The following is a 17,497-nucleotide window of genomic DNA, read 5'->3' as shown; positions in this document are numbered from 1 at the left end:
TGGAGTTGAAAAGAGGATTAGGCCTATTTGAGGTGGGTTTTCAGAGTAGAATTAGGATTTAGAGGAGGGTGGCTATCAGTTCAAAATAATGAAGTACAAACTAAGAGAGTTATCTGAAAATAAATTTTAAAATGAATCCCCTCAAGATTTTGAGTTTCCTTTTGCTCTATATATTTAAGCAGAGTCCAGAAAAGTAGAAATTGGCCATTTTATAGAGGAAAATTGCATTAGTTTTCTATAGTTATGTCACAAATTATCACAAACTTAGTGATTTAAAACTACACCCATTGATTATTGCACAGTTCTGTAGGTCAGAAGTCTGGGTATGTTGTGCATGGATTCCTTATCCAGAGGCTTACAAGCCAACTCAAGGTGTCAGTAAGCTATATACTCATGTGGAGCTCAGTCCTCTTCTAAGCTCACAAGCAGAATTGGTTTCTTACATTTATAGGTCTGAGACACCCATTTCCTGGCTGGTTCATAGCCAAGGGCTTCTCTGAGTTCCTAGAGATGTCCATAGATTCTTTATCCTATGGCTCCTTCTACTTCTAAGCCAATAATGAATGAATTTTTATACATCAAATCTGTCCCTTGCTTAGAATATGTTCCTTCCTCTTTTGTAATGAACCAAAGAAAACTCTCTGCTTTTAAAGGACTTGTGCTATAAAATCAGGTCCACTGCATAATCTCTCCCTATTTTATTTATTTTTTATTTTTTTAAGTCTTTAGTTAACATACAGTATAATATTAGTTTCAGGCGTACAAATAATGATTCAACACTTCTATACAACACCTGGTGCTCATCACAAGTGCACTCCTTAATTGATTTGGTTTCTTAATTATAGATAAAAAACTTTTTCATATCAGCACCTATCAGAGCTTGGTTGAAAAACTGGATGAAGGTGAGTGTACAGGGGCCAGGAATCTTGGGAGACATCTGCCTACATAAAGGTCAGACATAAAAAGACAGGTTGACCAAGATCATCTCTAAACTTCCTTCAAATTCTGATCCTATCATCTTCTGATTCATTTGCCAGTTCCATGAATTCAACCACCAAAATAGATCTAAAAATATATTTCTTTCTTATTGCTACCATCTTCTTTCTTTTTTTTAGCATATCCACTGGTATATAAATTTGTCCCTTTTTCTGTAGTGTAATTACTAGACTAGACTTGATAAAATGTACTTCTGAACATCTCCTTTTGACAGCTTGATAGCTTTCCATTGCCTGACAAACTATAAGTTCCTCTAACACAGTATATCCCCAGGTTATTGTATAGCTGACCTATTGAATAGTCTAGACCTTTCTACAGAACTCCAGACTCATGTATCCATCTATGTGACATCTCTTTCTGGGTATCTGGTAGGCATTTAAAGTTAACATGCTCAAAATAAATTCGTAATCTCTCTCCCCAAAGCTTACTCCTCCCACATCATCTTGGTTAATAATGACTTCAACCTTCTGTTTGCTCAGTCCAAAGGCTTTAGAGCTTTCCTCTACTCTCTCCTTCCTTTATACCCCACATGTCACACATCAGCAAATCCTGTCAACTCCCCTTTAAAATATGTTCAGAATCTGAATGCTTCCTTTCATTTCTTCTGCTGTGATCCCCACCAGGCCATCATGATCTGTTGTGTTGACATTGAAACAGCCTACTAATTGCTCTCCCTGTTTGTACCCTTCTATCCCTTCAGTCCATAATCAGCACAGTAGTTGGAGTGATTGTGTGAAAACAAGTTAGAGCCTGTCATTCCTCTGCTCAAATGAATGTCCTAAGAAGGTCCTACAATGTCGTATACGATCTAGCCTTCATTATTTCTTCTCAGACCTCAACTCCTACTAGCCACACTGGCCTCCGGGTTATTCTTCAAATATACCAAGGATGGTTCCAACGTAGGGCTTATAATCATGCATTTTCCCTTGCCAGGAATGTTCTTTTTCCAAATATTCCCATGGTTTGTTCCCCCACCTTCATCAGGAACTTCATGTCTTCTAATCAGTGAGGCCTACTCAGTTAAAAATTTTAATATCCCTGGATCATCTTTCTCTCCTTCTTCCTTTCCTTATTTCTCCCCAAAACACTAATCATCATCCAAAATACTATATACAATACTCACTTATACTTTTATTGTATATAAATATCCCGAATGTAAATTACACAAGGCAGGGACTTCTGTCTGGTTTATTCATTGTATACCCAGCACCTATGATAGCACTTGGCACAAATTAGGTGCTCATTAGATATTTATTGAATCCTGAATTAATATGATATATTTAAGAACGAATGAGTTTTCCAGCTTATTTTCTTATTTTTAAGTGTGACTATTGTCATATAGTTTTTACTGATTATGTCATTTTCATACAAGTCATTGTTACCATTCTATCTTAGTCTTCTAAGCAAAAGCCTTTGCACATATGCAGGAAAGGCATGGTTGAAGAAAGTACTTATGTCACTTAGTTCATTGTTCTTTCATGTTCCTAACCATAACATGCTTGTATTACTTGTTCAATAAGTGGCTGTTTCTTGAAAATAAGACATAAGCCTTTTATATCTTGAATCCTTCACACCAGGCTCAGAGCCTCACAGGTGGTATACAAATAGCAAACCAGTGGTCAATATGAAATCTAATAGGTGACCCCAAGTAGGACCATGTGATTGTAGATGATATACAGATAACTTTGTCTGTGTATTTTTTTTTTAAGATTTTATTTATTTATTCATGAGAGACAGAGAGAGAGAGAGAGGCAGAGGGAGAAGCAGGCTCCCAAGGAGCAGGGAGCCCGATGCGGGACTCGATCCCAGGACGCTGGTATCATGACCTGAGCTGAAGGCAGACGCTTAACCATCTGAGCCACCCAGGCGCCCTGTCTGTGTATTAATATCAGTGTGCTGGATGATGTTCTAGAAAGTGTTTTGTCAAATTAATTAATTTATTTATCAGTTTTGTCAAATTTAAGTATATGCAAGATAAAATAAAAATAAACTAATATGTAAATTATTAATTCTGCTAATAACACTGTTTATTTAGAATTATTGTATAATCAATATTTACTATATATAAGATGTATTTGTGTCTATCCAGACATTTAAATGTAAGTATGTCTTTCTTGGGAACTGAATATTAAAACTCAGTCCATACCCAGGGAAGTACATAAGATTAAATGAGCATACAATTTTCTTTGTACTAGTGTTTATATATGAAGCCTAAGTAAGTTTATATGAGATTCTTATGAGTCAGTTTGGGAGCAAAATTGGGAATTAATCAAATCATAGTTGTTTTGTCCTCTGCCTTTTGAATCAATGGTCTCTGAAGCATCACCTTAAGGTTCTGCTCATTAAATGTGGTGATGCTAATCTAAAGGCAGTTGTAATAAGAGATTGCCACTAGGTGCATAATAAAGACATATTTTTGAATCCATTTCTTCCTTCTGTTTGACAGTTTTTGGTAATTCTAATTGTTTTCAATTTTTCTCCTTTAACTTTTAGTTCCCAGTGTTCCCACAAATATTGTTTTTTCTAATGTTCAATCAACTAGTGCAACATTAACATGGATGAGACCTGACATTATTCTTGGCTACTTCCAAAACTACAAGATCACCACTCAACTGCGGGCTCAGAGATGCATAGAATGGGATTCTGAAGAATGTGTTGAATATCAAAAAATTCAATACCTTTATGAAGCTGACTTAACTGAAGAGACAGTGTATGGATTAAAGAAATTTAGATGGTACCGATTCCAGGTGGCTGCCAGCACCAATGCCGGCTATGGCAATGCTTCCAACTGGATATCTACACAAACCCTTGCTGGTCGTAAGTATTACCTTGTATATGTGTTTATACGTTTGCATTCAATAAAAAGCTCTTTGAATGCTTTCCCACAGAAATCACTCAAAGTATAGGTAATGATTGCTCTTGCAACTTTAGTTTTATATCTTAAAAATAACTAGTACCTTACTAGTTCAGACAGCATCGTTAATCATAATTACCTAAATAAATTTGTTACTTATCCTGAATACTATCTACATGGAATTGTGATGCTTCCATGCAAAGGAAATATATATATATTTATAAATAAATAAGTACATATATATACACACACTGATAGCTGTTGAATTAATGATTTTTACTTAATACAATTTTGTGTAAAATCACTGAACATGAAAATTACTGAATTAGTGTGTAAACTAATGCATGTAATAACATTTGTTTTTAATTTAATTGAATCCCAATGGGAAACTCAATTTCAGACATTATTAGTTAAGGCTTTTCTCAGACTTTCAGAGTTCCACCAAGTCCTAGAGTCTTCTCTTGCAATAAAGCATTTTGGGCCTCTCTTGTAGTATATTATTAGGTTATACTCATTGCCATTGAGCACCCTTTGTCCATACCTACATTTTCCCTTCATATCTGGATGCTCTGCTGCTTTTAAGCCAGACTTTACAACTTTTTCAGTGACTTTAGGGATACACACACACACACACCCACAACAGCTGAGATAGGTCTCTCAGCAAGCAGCTTTTCAGCTTGTGCTTTATACCTATATAAAATTCTGAGGCAAAGAAATACCAAGGGTTCAACTCTGAGTTTGAGATGTGGAGAAGGAAAAAACACAGAAAAGAAACACAAAATAATTTCTCAAAATTATTCTGCCATCTACCCATTTTTAGAACTTTTGTACTCAAGAAAGAGCTCTTCAAATGCTTTTCCATAGAAATTATTCAAAGTATGGTAAAAATGCTATTATAACTTTAGTTTTATATTTTAAAACTAATTGTTACCCTACTTGGTTAGATAACATTATTAACCATGAGTGAGTAAATAAATTTCTATTATTTATCCTAAACAGTATCTACATAGAATTATAATGGCTTCCATGAAAAACAAATAAATTGTAAGTCAAGTGCTGTGAAAGCCAGAGCTGCACTGTCCGAAATGCCATTTCCACCCCAAGCCATCCTGAGCAAATTTCAAGTTGCCCAGGTCACCCAATCGCAATACCCTCCCACATAAACCATCCAAATAGGGACCTTATGTTACCAGTCTTCTATCTTGATCAAGACTGTTACTAGGTGATTCCTTTCAAATCCAAATCACATTTTCCTAAAATTTTTTGGTACCGGTAAGTAGAGTACCAAAGAGAGATACAGTGAGATTTTCAGTGATAAATAGATGCTGTTGTAGGACTTTATAGATAAACTTTGATCTAGAGACTTTATTTTTTAGGTTACTAAATGTATTCCCAGGAATGCCTGGTGTAATTTTTGTATAATAAATTTCCAATCAATATTTGTTAATGCAATTCAACATTTGAGATAGAATCCAAACAACTCAGCTTTCAACACAATTATCCAGCCACTCCTCCTTGTAGCACTTTGACTCTAGGTTTCTGTAATATCTGCCCTTCTTTTTTTTCTCCTATCACCCTGGTAGGTCTTTCTCAGTCTCCTTTGCTCATTCCTTTTTTAAATCTAAGTGTTGGAGTGCCCAGATATCTATATTTGACCCTTTTTTGTATCAACACACAACCCCTAGGAGATCTTACCTTGAAGTGATTTTATCCTGTCCTATGACTTTAAGGTCTACTGATACAGTGATCATTCTCAAATATCTGTTTCTAGCTCTGACTCGTCTTACTATTATCACTGCATTAACCTAACTGACCTCCTGAGCTTCCAGGCTGATCTTTTAAACCTAAATCAGATGATGTCACTTCCTTGTTTAAAGCCATCCAATGGATTTCCATGGCTTTAGAATAAAATTCAAATTTCTTTTTTTTTTAAGATTTTATTTAATTATTTGTCAGGGAGAGAGAGAGAGAGCACAAGCAGGGGGAGAAGCAGGCAGAGGGAGAAGCAGGCTCCCCGCTGAGCAGGGAGTCCTATGTGGGGCTTGATTCCAAGACCCTGGGATCATGACCTGAGCCGAAGGCAGGCACTTAACCAACTGAGCCACCCAGGTGTCCCAAATTCAAATTTCTTAACATTATCAACAAAGTCCTATATGACTTGGGCCTTTGCACCCCCCTGGAATGTTCTTTTGACTGGAATGTTCTTTCACCCCAGCCTCACATGAGCAGCTTTTCATAATGTATACCTCTACTTAAATGATTCCTGCTCAGAATGGATTTCCCTGACCACCCAATCTAAAACAACTTTGCAGTCTTTTTCTAAAATATCATGTTATCTTAATGAGCATTTATAATTATGTAATAGCTTTTTATTTTTATTTGTTTTTAGAATCTGTCTTGACCATTGCTATTTCTTATTGCCTAGAGAATGGTGCCTGGTAAGAGTAGGTACTCTATTACTATTTCCTAAGTGAGTTAAACTTGATGGAATAAACTCAAGTGGGTAGGAGAGAATGAACTGTTTTCAAGTTCAGGTGATACTGAGGTTGATGGTGCCATAACACAGAAAAGAAAAAAAAAAATCAAATTTGGATTGGTTTAGTCAGTAAGCATGGTTATTTTGAACCTGTTGGTTTTGAGAAGAAATAACTATTCTAGTCCAATTAACTAGAAAACAGAATACATGTTAAGAGATAAGAATGTAGGAAAATAGGGATTTCAGTTGCATCAACCTGGAAAATCACAAATGAAGATTTGGCTTAAAAATGGGACACTGAATGGGGTACCTGGGTGGCTCAGTCGGTTGAGCCTCTGCCTTTGGCTTGGGTTATGATCCCAGGGTCCTGGGATAGAGCCCTACATTGGGCTCCCTGCTCGGTGGGGAGTCTGCTTCTCCCTCTCCCTCTGCTGCTCCCCCTGCTTGTGCTCTCTCCCTCTCTCTCTCAAATGGATAATAAGGTCTTTAAAAAAAATTTTTTTTTTAAATCTTTTTTAAAAAATGGGACATTGACTGAATGAATAAACTTTAAAGTCCCGAGGCAACTGGAAGTTAACTGAAGGGGTACTATAATGAATGAAGTAGGCTGATGCAAGGCAATTGGGAGTGGTGGAAACCGTGACAAATTAACAGAGAATGTGCTATTTAAAAGCTAATAACTGTCCTATAGACAGGCCATGCCATTAGGACTTCTGATGTTTTCAGAGAAACAGGAAATTTAGATTTTTTTTAATGTGAAAATGCTCAGTTTCTTGCTTATAACAATTTGGCCTTTTTTTTTTTACTTCTTTTTTTAAAAATTTTTTTATTGTTATGTTAATCCCCATACATTACATCATTAGTTTTAGATGTAGTGTTCCATGATTCATTGTTTGTGCATAACACCCAGTGCTCCATGCAGAACGTGCCCTCCTCAGTACCCATCACCAGGCTAACCCATCCTCCCTCATGGCTAACCCATCGTCTCTCATGGTTCGTCTACCCCTCCGATTTCCCCCCTTCATTCTTCCCTCCTACTATCTTCTTTTTTTTTTTTCTTAACATATATTGCATTATTTGTTTCAGAGGTACAGATCTGAGATTCAACAGTCTTGCACAATTCACAGCGCTTACCAGAACACATACCCTTCCCAGTGTCTATCACCCAGTCACCCCATCCCTCCCACCCCACCCCCCACTCCAGCAACCCTCAGTTTGTTTCCTGAGATTAAGAATTCCTCATGTCAGTGAGGTCATATTCATGTCTTTCTCTGTTTGACTTATTTCGCTCAGCATAATACCCTCCAGTTCCTTCCACGTCATTGCAAATGGCAAGATCTCATTCCTTTTAATGGGTACATAATATTCCATTGTATATATATACCACATCTTCTTTATCCATTCATCTGTCGATGGACATCTTGGCTCTTTCCATAGTTTGGCTATTGTGGACATTGCTGCTATAAACATCAGGGTGCACATACCCTTTTGGATCCCTACTTTTGTATCTTTGGGGTAAATACCCAGTAGTGCAATTGCTGGATCATATGGTAGCTCTATTTTCAACTATTTGAGGAACCTCCATACTGTTTTCCAGAGGGGCTGCACCAGCTTGCATTCCCACCAACAGTGTAGGAGGGTTCCCCTTTCTCCACATCCCCGCCAACATCTGTCATTTTCTGACTTGTTAATTTTAGCCATTCTGACTGGTGTGAGGTGGTATCTCATTGAGGTTTGATTTGGATTTCCCTGATTTGGATTTTTTTTTTAATTTAAAATCATTTAGTAGTTTAAACTAAGCACACCAGTAGCCCAGATCTGGCCTGTGGACAGCTACTTTGGAGACTTTAGTTAACTAGACCTTCTGCCTGCACTGAAGGTCTGAGGATTCAGACATTGAGGATTCCCATCCTGACACTGAGGATTCCCATCCTACTCTTCACCATCATGTCACTTAGATAATACCTGCTTTTACCTCCTACAGTGAGCCAGCAAGTGGATTTTCTGAATGCATCATCTTTTCAAGCACTCTAGACATAATGATAAATGTTCAGTTAGCATAAAATGACAATTAGCATGATTAATTCAGAATCTGCTAAATGAACTGCAAAGCTGAGTTTTCAAAGAATCTCACAGTCTTAATTTGAAAATTTAGGAATTTTTCCTTTTGAGTGTCATTGCTTCCACCTGGTCTCCCCTCCTCCTTACCCCCTTTTTAAGATCTGTGATCAACTCACTGGAATTAGATCATTTTCAATTTCCTACTACTCCATTTTGCTCATTTTGGCCTAAAGGAATAATGGTAGATTATTGCAAACTTTCTGCAATCAGTGTGAGCTTTTTTTTTTTTTAAAGCATTATTTTCCTAGTTTTACCAGGATGTCTCCCTTTGTCATTGGTGGTTAGCTGGTTGGTTAGTTCTTGGTGCAATGGAGAAAGTAATCTTGGCTTCTCTTCATCCCAGCTTCCAGGTGCCTCTCTACAGAGCACTAGTTTGTCTTTTATCTGGTACTTTTCTTCTCCCTGGATCAAGTATCTCATTGCCACAATTTGAATTCACCATCAGAGAATACTTGAGTATGAAGATATTTATCAATATTTAAGTAGGTTGTCTATACTAATCCTTTTCCCTTTCTCTTTTTCTTTCTGCTTGAGAGCTGATTTTCTACTTTGTTGTTTATCAGTAGAATAAAAAAAATTCTTCTTATTTTAGTTCCAGAGGATACATGGAAAGTGCCTTTCTACCACTGTGATTTAGAGAGAAAAGTAAAAAAGTTTATATATTTCAGAATTTGTGACAACAGGGGCGCCTGGGTGGCTCAGTTGTTAAGCGTCTGCCTTCAGCTCAGGTCATGATCCCAGGGTCCTGGGATCCAGCCCCACATCGGGCTCCCTGCTCCACGGGAAGCCAGCTTCTCCCTCTCCCTCTCCCCCTGCTTGTGTTCCCTCTCTCGCTGTCTCTCTCTCTCTGTCAAATAAATAAAAAAATTTAAAAAAAAAGAATTTGTGACAACAGACATATGATTTTTCTTGGCATTTGCAAACTTACTCTCTTTTCATCTGAGTATTTGTATGTATGGGAATAATAAATTGCATAAGTTATTAGAATGAGTTGGTTACCTCTTTTCTCAGGAATGGAGAAGACATTTTTCTGAATTGTGTGTGTATATATACATATATTCATACACACATATATACACACACACACATATATATCTGAATTTCATAATTATACAGTGAGAGAAAAGTTTTATTTATTATATTAAGCCCAGGAGAGATCATCTGAGATTGCATTTGATATGAAAGAAAAAAAAGACACTACACATATTATTGCCAGATAATAAAAATAGTGAACTAATATATGATACAAGAATAAAATAAATTAGGTGGCTCAGTTGGTTAAGCATCTGCCTTCAGCTCAGGTCATGATCCTGGGGTCCTGGGATTGAGCCCCATGTTGGGCTCCCTGTTCAGCAAGGAGTCTGCTTCTCCCTCTCTCTCTGCCCCTGCCTGTGTGCTCTCTTTCTCTCTCCAATAAATAAATAAAATCTTTTTAAAAAAGGAATAAAATAAATTAAAATAGTCCAGCAACAAAAATCTTGATAAGCGGTAATGCTTTTAAGATAAAAAATAAATAATGATTAGGTGTTTATTCTGAATATTAAAGATGAAAAGTATTAAAGACATTTTACAAACAAAGTAATCTGAGTGAAGAAAATTTATGTTTTGTAATATCAGTCATTATTCAAAAGAGTGTTATGTTGTTTCATAATCTGATATAAGAAGATAAAATGAAAATGAACAATTTCTCTCAATGATAGGAAAGACTAAACAACAGTATAAATTAGTATAAATCACTATTTCATATGTGTGCATTTCTAATGGCATCGAGTTGCACATAAGCACTTAGTAATAGGCCCTCATATCAAAAAGCCTGGAACTTCTTGAAATGACCTGGAAACTGATGGTTAGTTTGATATCAACTTTTTCAAAATTTTGAATTCAAAATTCAAAAACTGAATAACTCTGAAAGACCACCCAGTCTGAATAATAAATATTATAAAAATGTTCTGAAATGGCCTGTAGAATAAGAAAACATATTGTATTATCTCTCTTTGCGCCCATAAAGAAGAGTATTCAAATTGAAGATCCAAGAAGCAAAGTTAGAATGCAAACAAAGAATTAAATTGGGTTACTTTCTACGTTTGAATCCATCGCTGTAAACTGGAGTGAAGAAAGGAAACAATATTCAGCCAACTCAAGCTAACATTTCTTTCTCCCACATACTCTGATCTAGATAATTGAAGCCAAATTGCTTTTCTCCTTAAGTCATCTGTATAATAGCCGTAACTCTCTACTTCATGCTGAGTGGGTATAAATACAAACATAATCACAAAAATTACAAATGGCAGAAATATTTAACTTGAGACATTAAAGTCTTGCAGATTATTTTACTCATCTCTTTTTTTCTGATTATCCTTATACTCAAAAGCCATTTGAGTTGTGTGTGGGGGAGGAATGTAGAATGGAAAACTATTAAATATCTCCATGGTGCACAATAAGTACTTATAATGCTGAGGAAATGTACAACTTTAAAAGAGTGTGGGTGTGAAATTAGTATGGAATGAAATGAGACTCTCATAATGTGCATCTCCTATAGACCACCAGGACTGGAAGACAGCAAGAAAGGAAAATTCCTGGGGTAACACTTAGGTTGTGAAAACCACAGGATACCATACTCATGAGGAATTTTAACTACCCAAACATCTGTTAGGTTAAAAAAAATTTCAACAAAACATGCCTCATCAAAGAGGCTTCCAAGGAATGCAACTTTATGATCTAAAAAGAAGAAAAACTAAATAGAGGGAAAAATATGCCTTAACAATTTTTAAAAATAAGAAATGGTCACTGAGCTACTATATATTCAATTATTTTCCTTAATTTATTCTAAATGGTGTAATGCACTTATAACGTGATAAGTGCTATCATAACAAAGGTAGATATTATCCCTTCTATAAAGAAGCAATTATATAAAGATAAGAAGAGATGTTAGCCATAAATAAATAGGAAAATATAATCCAAGACATAAAGAAGCCCATTTAGTGGCAATGCATTTTTAGAATGGCTCTAACCTGCTGCCACTAGAAGAAATGATTATAATTTATTCTAGACATGATGGTTGTACTTCTGTGAAATGAGTTAGATGCTATTGAAAGCCTTCTCAGTTGCCTGAATCTCCCAAGTGTGTGGTTCAAGAGGACATCTCTTTACTAGGCCTGTAGGTTGAAGTAACTGCTATGACTGCTTAGGTTTCCACAGACATGTCAGACCCCATATACCACTGCCCCTGCCCCACTGCAAACCTTGCCTGCCTTTGTGTTCCCTGTTTCAGTGCATTGTACCATTGTTCATTTAATTGCTCATGCCAGCCACCTAGGAATCGTTAATTATTTCTAGCTGTCTCCCATCCCCCACCCCCAGGTCCATACCTGAGTCCTATTGAATTTACCTTCTAAGTACTTCTTGAATTTATTTTCCTCTGTTAACATCTCTAAATCCAGACTCTTAAAATTAATTTCCTAGATTATTATTACAAAGGTATCCAAATGATCTTTCTTGTCCCATTTTCTCTACCCGAACCCAGGTTTTGAATACACCTATCTGACAATGTTTTTCCCCTGCTTAAAATCTTTAAGTTTTCTATTTTCCTGTTTTATAAAAATCATACTTTTTAGTATGCTCTATGAGGTAGGTCATCTGTGATTTTGCTTATATTCCCCTTGCTCTTTCTCTTTTGTGCTCCAGAATCTTTGCTGTTCTTTCTTACTGTCCTTTGTGTCTTTTTTTTTTTTGAGAACAGTTTCCTTTTCTTTATATTTCTCACCAAACATCTCTTTTGCAAACCCTTCCATGAATTCCTCTTTCCACTCCCACAGCTCGAAAATTGTTTCTCAGATACTGAACATTTTGCTTCATAATTGTTTTTCTCTCTCTTTTGTAGAACTCTAAGCTCCTTAAAACCAGCGATGACTAGGGGTGCCTGGGTGGTGCCCTCAGTTGAGCGTCAGACTCTTGGTTTTGGCTCAGGTATGATCTCAGGGTCTTGAGATCAAGCCCCGTATTGGGCTCCATGCTCTGCACAGACTCTGCTTGAGATTCTCTCTCTCTCTCCCTTTGCCCCTCCCACTCATGTACTCTCTCTCTCTCTCCTCTCACTCAAATAAATAGATAAATCTTAAAAAAAAAAAAAAGCAGAGATAACTAGGTGATCATGTGTTATGTATGTTTCCACCCTCCATGCCTACTCAGTATCTAAGACTAAATGATTATGGCATTTGGACTTGAGGAAGGCATTTGACTTCATGTGAAAGTATTTCAATTCCAAAATTCTCCATTGCAAAATAGTTCATACTAATTCTTTTCTTCATTTTTTGTATATAATTTGTCTTTCAAATACTTACATGGTTATAGCCAAAATTAAAATTCTCCCAGTTACTATGTTTAACATGTTCAGCTTCTTTTATTTCACAAAACCAGTCTATTTTATATTGCTCATATTGTTTTTATTTTTCCTTTTCATTAGCATAGTAAGTATGATTACTGCACTTAGGAAAGAAATATGCATGTCAAACAGTAAAGGAAAATACATGCCTATTTCAGAAGCATTAACAGTATCTAAATGATTAACTGAGATAATAAACTTAATGTATTTGTATAGCAAGGTGGTATCATAGTAGATTGATAGTCCATGAAGAAAACAAAAGAGAACAATGTCTAAATTTGGGCTGCTAAATATGATTACAAAGAGAAGATATTTGGGTGAAATCATAATTTAAATGACAAAATAGTAAGCATATAAAATTAAAGAATTTAATAGAGCATTCAACTATATATTTAACTCAGAAGAGGTTTTGCCAGATTATTAAACAAGTTTTCAGAGTTTAAATAAAAATATTTTAGGGGCGCCTGCGTGGCTCAGTTGTTAAGCATCTGCCTTCAGCTCGGGTCATGATCCCAGCATCCTGGGATCGAGCCCTGCATCGGGCTCCCTGCTCAGCGAGGATTCTGTTTCTCCCTCTCCCACTCCCCCTGCTTGTGTTCCCTCTCACTGTGTCTCTCTCTGTCAAAGAAATAAAATTGTTAAAAATAAATATTTTAGGGGCACCTGGGTGGCTCAGATGGTTAAGCGTCTGCCTTCGGCTTAGGTCATGGTCCCAGGGTCCTGGGATCGAGCCCCGCATCAGGCTCCCTGCTACGCAGGAAGCCTGCTTCTGCCTCTCCCACTCCCCCCTGCTTGTGTTCCCTCTCTCTCTGTCTCTCTCTGTCAAAAAAAAAAAAAAAAAAGAATAATGGCAACAATAGCTAAACTTATCAAGTTGTTATGTGCTGGTTCTATTCTAAGAACTTTACACACATTGATTCACTCATGAACTTCATTTATTTCTAGGGTAGAGTCTGTGCTCTTACATCTTGAATAGGACTTCAGCAAAGCCTCCTGGTGATATGAAAGTACCACAAAAAAGAAGCAGAGAGGGGCACCTGGGTGGCTCAGTCAGTTAAGCATCTGCCTTTGGCTCAGGTCATGATCCCAGGATCCTAGGATCAAGTCCCTCATCATGCCCCCTGTTCAGTGGGGAGTCTGCTTCTCCCTCTCCCTTTGCCCCTCCCTCTGCCCCTTCTCTCTCTCTCTCTTGCTCACTCTCACTCTCTCAAATAAATAAAATCTTAAAAAAAAAAGAAGCAGAGAGGTGCTATGTAGGATTACAAAGAGAAGCTATCCAGGTTAAATAGTAATTTAAAGGAAATACTAGTAAACATTTAAAATTAAACTATTTGCTAAAGCATCCAATTCAATATTTAGTGTCCAAAAAAAGCTTTTGCCAAACCTTAAGCAAGTTTTCCAGAATATAAAAAATATTTTGAAATCCCATTTGCATGCATAAATGCAATGTCTTTTTCAGCAAAAGCACTAAGAACCAAACAGTTAAAAGAAATTTTAAGGATTATTATTATGTGATATTATTAACTTCGACAACTAGGACTAAAACAGACCTGAAGATATTAGACAAGCTTCTAGTATATAATCCAACAATCTCCATTCGCAAACAGATTGGATGGGACTTTTCTTCAGACTACACTTTCAGTTTCTTTTCTCTTTGCTGATACACCTGATAGTTATCTTACCTACATACAGTGAATGGAAGGATGAAATAGGGACATTTATCTTGGTCCCAATACTCCATTGTGGTGATGCCTCGTCTGTATTATTCCAGGTGGTTCCTTTGCAGAGCTTCTATGTTCTTATGGAATACAGTGGCCTATTATTACTGTGGAAACTTTGGGAATGGGAGGGAGTGACAGTAGGGAGAAAACTCGCCATAATTTATCCAGAATTAAAATAAATGGAAGGTAGGAGGAGACCAGTGTGTGGAGTGTGTATTGGCTGGATGCACATTCCCATGTTTATCACCGCCAGCTCCCAAACCCTCCTCCACTGCTTCCCTAGCCCTCACAGAAGCAGTAATTTAATCCCTGCCCAGGCTTCTGATTCAGTTAAGTCTGGGATGTGACTTTAGAATTTGCTTTTCTGACAATTTCCCAGGTAATATTGATGCTGCTTGTGTGGAGACCACGTTTTGAGAACCACTGTTGTAGAAAGTTATCTTATAAACGTGATGTTATTCTAGAAAAAGATGTATTATCTGATCCTAAAAGCAATAGTACTAATATTAGAATATTTTTATTCTTACCTGGCATTACTAGTGTTGGAAGTGAGAGTTTTTTGTATTTTGTATTTTTTTCAACTTAAGCCAGAATGAAATGACTCAGAAAATTACTCATTACACATCACAGAAAATGGACATTCAGTGAGGTCTAATACTATGAGCATCCATGAATCATTCTCAGTACTCATCAAGCAGTCTAATTAGATTCTTAGGCTTAAAATATTTGCCTTTGTGATGCCATCTTGCTGTTGGAAAATGTAACTATAAAACAAAATTAAGGTCCTGTAGAATGGTAGGAAATATTTTATACACCAACCATATTGTCCCATATTAGGCAGTGAGATCACTGGGCTTTAGGGAAACATTCAACACCAGGGAAGGATAGCTGATTAATGTAGTGTTGTAACCAGTAGGATATGTTCTAGGATGCTCTTGGCCTGCATACATATATTCAGTCTAATTGCTGAACTTCAGGTCCCTTGATGAGCTGAATTATTTAAAATGCAAGGAATCCACTCAAACCACCCAGCCAATTAGATTTCCTCTAGTCCTGAGAGACAAGTAAAACTTAAAGCTAATTCTTCCAGGTGTGCTGAATCAAAGCCAACTCACAGTCCTAGGGGCTAATACTTGTATAAGCTAAGAAAGAATGGAGTCCTCATGTAGTGATGATAGTAGCTAGGAATGTGGTAGTCTACTCTACCAAATCCTGAAACCAAAATACCCTGAAGGGTAGACCCTTGAAATAAGCTTTAAGCTCAACTTAAATCCAAATAGATATACAGACAATTTAAATCACATGTGTGCAGAGCTCAAGATTTTCTGTCTTGTGAGTTGTTGTCAAATCATTTATTTAGTTATGTTTATTCTTTTAGGAAAGTCACAATAGCATGGTGCACTAAAAAACTATATAATATTTTTTACATTTTTTATCATTAAGTTTGCAGAGATCTGCAGAAGGCAAAATTACTAATAAGTCTTTGAATGTGCTTATTTTGAAAGTATAGTATTAGACACACCAAAATATATGGTTCTTAATCAAACTGGCATAGACTTGGGGGCATTAAAACTCTTATATGTATGAGGCAAAATGATGGTCTATCCAGACTCACCTTTCAGCTAACACACTTAGCATGGGGACACAGATGGATGGGAAAGATGACCCTGACCCACATAAGACCCACATTCCTGTGCAAGGATAGAAGCATGATAATCAGGAAATGATGGTTGTTAGTTACAGAAAATGCATTATTGTGAAAACCAGGGGAAAAGTGCTTATGAGAGGAAGTGATTGGATTATGGGGAATGAGAGAATAAAGATAGATCATTCCTACTGAGTAAATTGCTGTGATTTATAAGAGAAAGGGTATAGTGATATCTTGGCCCATTACTGACCAGATTCATTTCACAAACAATCCTAAATCAGAATGTGACAGTTTACGGGGAGACAAACAAAGTCTTCCAAAGATGCTTATATGTTACTAAGCTTTTAAACTGGCATATTTTCATCTCCCCACACCTTTACTGTTTTAAGGTTCCTTGGTTTTGCTGGTTGACATTTATAATTGTGATTTTGCATTCTCCCTTATATGACTCTAGTAATAGTTTACTACACATTGGAATAAAAGAGAAAAAATACTCATATATTTTATTATATATTTTTGGAATTTTGAGAATTTCCAAAAGAATATTATCTAAAAAAATTTTGAAAATATCTTATGCTTAAAAGTATTCTATAATATTTGGGCAATATTAAAATAATTAGATATTGTTTTATAACAGATGAACATTTTGGTATTCTATATATTTCTCTTAAATTATCTATGAATTAAGTGATTATCTTTAATTGCTTTATACAGATAAAATAAGAATCAGTTATATGCATATAATATATTCCTATATCAGTTTAGTTTATTTTTTTAATTCAGATTTAGGAGTTTTTATGTCATATTCTAATCCTTCAAGAATACAGACTGATATACTACATTCTAAGAAATTTTTCACAAAGGATTCAACACAGGAAACACTTGTATAAAAAAAACAGGCAATTTCATCAAATTTACTGAAAATGCAGATGTTGTTTAGAGTGTTTCTTAAAAAAGAAAAAAAGAAAAAGTCCTTGGGAAAAGTTCAAGAAATGGCATTAAAGCACAGCTCAGTGAGGGGCTAAATACCTTGCCTTTTTCTTATAATGATTTATTAGTGTATAGAACTGAAAATATTGCGTAGTCCAGTTGGTTAGGGTGTGCCATGAATGATCTTTAAATGTCATTTTTCTCTCAGCTCTGCTTGGGGTAGCAGACGCTCTCTGATGAGGGCTTGACTACTAGTATTTAAGGAATGATTGCAGGGTTGACATTTTCCTATGAAAGACAAGAGTTGAAGTAAGGCTTCATACTGCTTTCTGAGCTATGTAGACACAGACATACTTGCAAGACTAGGCAA

At 36.2% G+C, this 17,497-nt stretch overlaps 1 protein-coding gene across 1 annotated transcript in view; it reads left to right on the top strand.

Moving 5' to 3' along the window:
• Positions 1 to 17,497, top strand: part of PTPRQ (protein tyrosine phosphatase receptor type Q) — a 201,427-nt gene that overhangs the window by 102,703 nt on the left and 81,227 nt on the right. The window contains exon 26 of the mRNA XM_044914755.1: positions 3,490 to 3,813. Coding sequence (XP_044770690.1) covers positions 3,490 to 3,813 — 324 coding nt within the window. The remainder of the gene's footprint in view (positions 1 to 3,489; positions 3,814 to 17,497) is intronic.

Source organism: Neomonachus schauinslandi, chromosome 5, assembly GCF_002201575.2.
Source record: "Neomonachus schauinslandi chromosome 5, ASM220157v2, whole genome shotgun sequence".
Classification (NCBI taxonomy): domain Eukaryota; kingdom Metazoa; phylum Chordata; class Mammalia; order Carnivora; family Phocidae; genus Neomonachus; species Neomonachus schauinslandi.
Note: the sequence above shows the minus strand (reverse complement) of the source record. Positions and strands in the feature narration are given on the sequence as shown.